This window comes from Thecamonas trahens, assembly GCF_000142905.1.
Source record: "Thecamonas trahens ATCC 50062 unplaced genomic scaffold supercont1.59, whole genome shotgun sequence".
NCBI lineage: Eukaryota > Apusomonadida > Apusomonadidae > Thecamonas > Thecamonas trahens.
Genome location: NW_013657621.1, coordinates 111,282 through 113,352, shown reverse-complemented (window position 1 = coordinate 113,352; position 2,071 = coordinate 111,282). Strand labels below are relative to the sequence as shown.

At 62.4% G+C, this 2,071-nt stretch overlaps 1 protein-coding gene and 1 non-coding gene across 2 annotated transcripts in view; one reads left to right on the top strand and one right to left on the bottom strand.

Moving 5' to 3' along the window:
- Window positions 1-169: 169 nt before the first annotated feature.
- On the bottom strand, window positions 170-251 carry AMSG_20072. The gene has a single exon. It is a non-coding gene; the product is annotated as a tRNA-Ser (tRNA).
- Window positions 252-375: 124 nt separating this feature from the next.
- AMSG_12350 (uncharacterized protein) overlaps window positions 376-2,071 on the top strand; it is a gene marked incomplete at both ends in the record, with an annotated part of 2,782 nt that continues 1,086 nt past the window's right edge. The window contains one exon of the mRNA XM_013898139.1: window positions 376-1,393. Coding sequence (XP_013753593.1) covers window positions 376-1,393 — 1,018 coding nt within the window. The remainder of the gene's footprint in view (window positions 1,394-2,071) is intronic.

The window sequence follows — 2,071 nt, the reverse complement described above, 5'->3', positions numbered from 1 at the left end:
AGCCAAGTCTCCTGTCCGCCGAGGACGCGTCTAGTCTCTATATTTCAGCGGGGGCCGCACTGGCTCGTGGGTGTCCTCCGCGCGGACGCCCGCCTTCAGGCGGGGGGGGGGGGGGGGGAGGGGCGGGAGGCTGCTGGGTGAGGGTGAGCGGATAAGCAAAAAAAATGAGCGACGGCGCAGGGATTTGAACCCTGGCGCTCAGAGAGCAATTGATTTCAAGTCAACCACCTTAACCACTCGGTCACACCGTCCACACACTAAGACCTACGAAAATCCGCAATCATACTTCTATCTCATATTATATTCTCGCCCCACCTCCACACAAACACAAACACACACACACACTGGCCCACATCGCCTGCACCTGTCTTCACCATGCAGCGACAGACTGCCACGTATCTCGTCTTGGTCGTCCTCGCAGTGTACCTCCTCTGGCCCTCGGCGCCACCGTCCCCGCTGCGGCCGTCGCTCGTCCCGGCGGCGTCGCCTGCCGCCCTCCGCCGCTCGCTCTCTGCGGCGCGGGTGATAGAGATGGCAACGCAGAGCCCGCTGTACAACGTCCGCGTCCCGGACACGCCCGGGCATGCGGCAGCCAAGGCATGGCTCATGGCGCAGCTCCGGCAGATCGACGGCTTTGAGCTCACTGTCCACGAGTTTGTCGATGATACGCCGCTTGGGCGCAAGGCGTTTGCCAACCTCATCGCGTCGTCCGCCCCGGATGCCCCGCGCCGCATCGTCCTCGGCGCCCACTACGACTCGAAGCTTTTTGATGGCTTTGAGTTCCGCGGCGCCATCGACTCGGCCGTTCCCTGTGCCATGCTCCTCGAGCTCGCCGCCGGCCTCAGCCCGCTCCTTCCCTCCGCCCCGCCCGACCTCGGCTTTGACATTGTCCTCTTTGACGGCGAAGAGGCCTTTGTCGATTGGACGGCCACAGACTCGATTTACGGCGCCCGTGCTCTCGCTGCAAAGTGGGCCGCCGAAGACCGCCTCGCCCGCATCGAACTCTTTACCCTCATCGATCTCATCGGCACCGGCCGCCACGTCTTCCACGACGCCCATCCGGCCTCCTCGGGCGTCTTCAACCGCCTTGCCGACATCGAGGCCGCAGGTCGCGCCGCCGGTTGGATCTCCGACTATCAGACGCCGTCGTACTTTCGTCGCGGTCCGTCGCGCATGACCGTCGAGGACGATCACATCCCCTTTCTCCGCCGCAACGTCCCCGTCCTCCACCTCATCCCAGTCCCCTTCCCCTCTTCCTGGCACACACACGCCGACTCTGCCTCGGCGCTGGAGCCCAAGCCTATCGCCGACATTCTCGGCATCCTCGCCGAGTGGCTCCACTCTCTTGTCCGGCCCGCCGCCCGCCGCAACCTCCGCCCGCGCCGCCCCGCTCGTCCCCGCTCGTAACAAGAATCAGTACCTGTGCTTTGCGCCTCTTCCGCCGCTCCCCATCCTCATTCCAAGCTCATCGACACACCTTCCCGACCGTGATTGTCCTGCTGCTCTTCAGCCGATGCGCAGAAAGTTGTGATCGCTCGATTTCTCTTGTCACACTTTTGCGTCATCACACGTAACACCAACACGCAACACACGCGCACACATGCCACCACACTGCCCCACGCTAGCACCGACCATTTCCCTTTGTGACACAGATGTCCTTTAACTTGCTTCTCATCCTCTCTCTCTGCCTATCGCTCTAGATCCTTTTCGCATACGATTGTCCAACCTTTTAATAATCGTAGCCATCGCCATCTCTCCCATCCTCCCATCCTCCCCATCACACCAATCCCATACCCCTCCCCTAATCCCCCCTCCCCCGCTCCCGTTGCATCCTGCTATCCCACTATCCCGCTCTCTTGGCTCACATAGTCGCCCTTTCCCTCCCACGATTATCCAACGTTCATTTAATCGTGACCATCGTTCTCCCCATGGATCCCTCGGCCTCTCTCCCCCCCCCTCCCCCCCTTCCCTCTCCATCATCCCCTCTTCCCCCCCCCATCCCCCCCATCCCCCCCATCCCCCCGCCCCTCCCCCGATCACCAATCAATCCCTCTCCTCTTCCCCCCCTGAT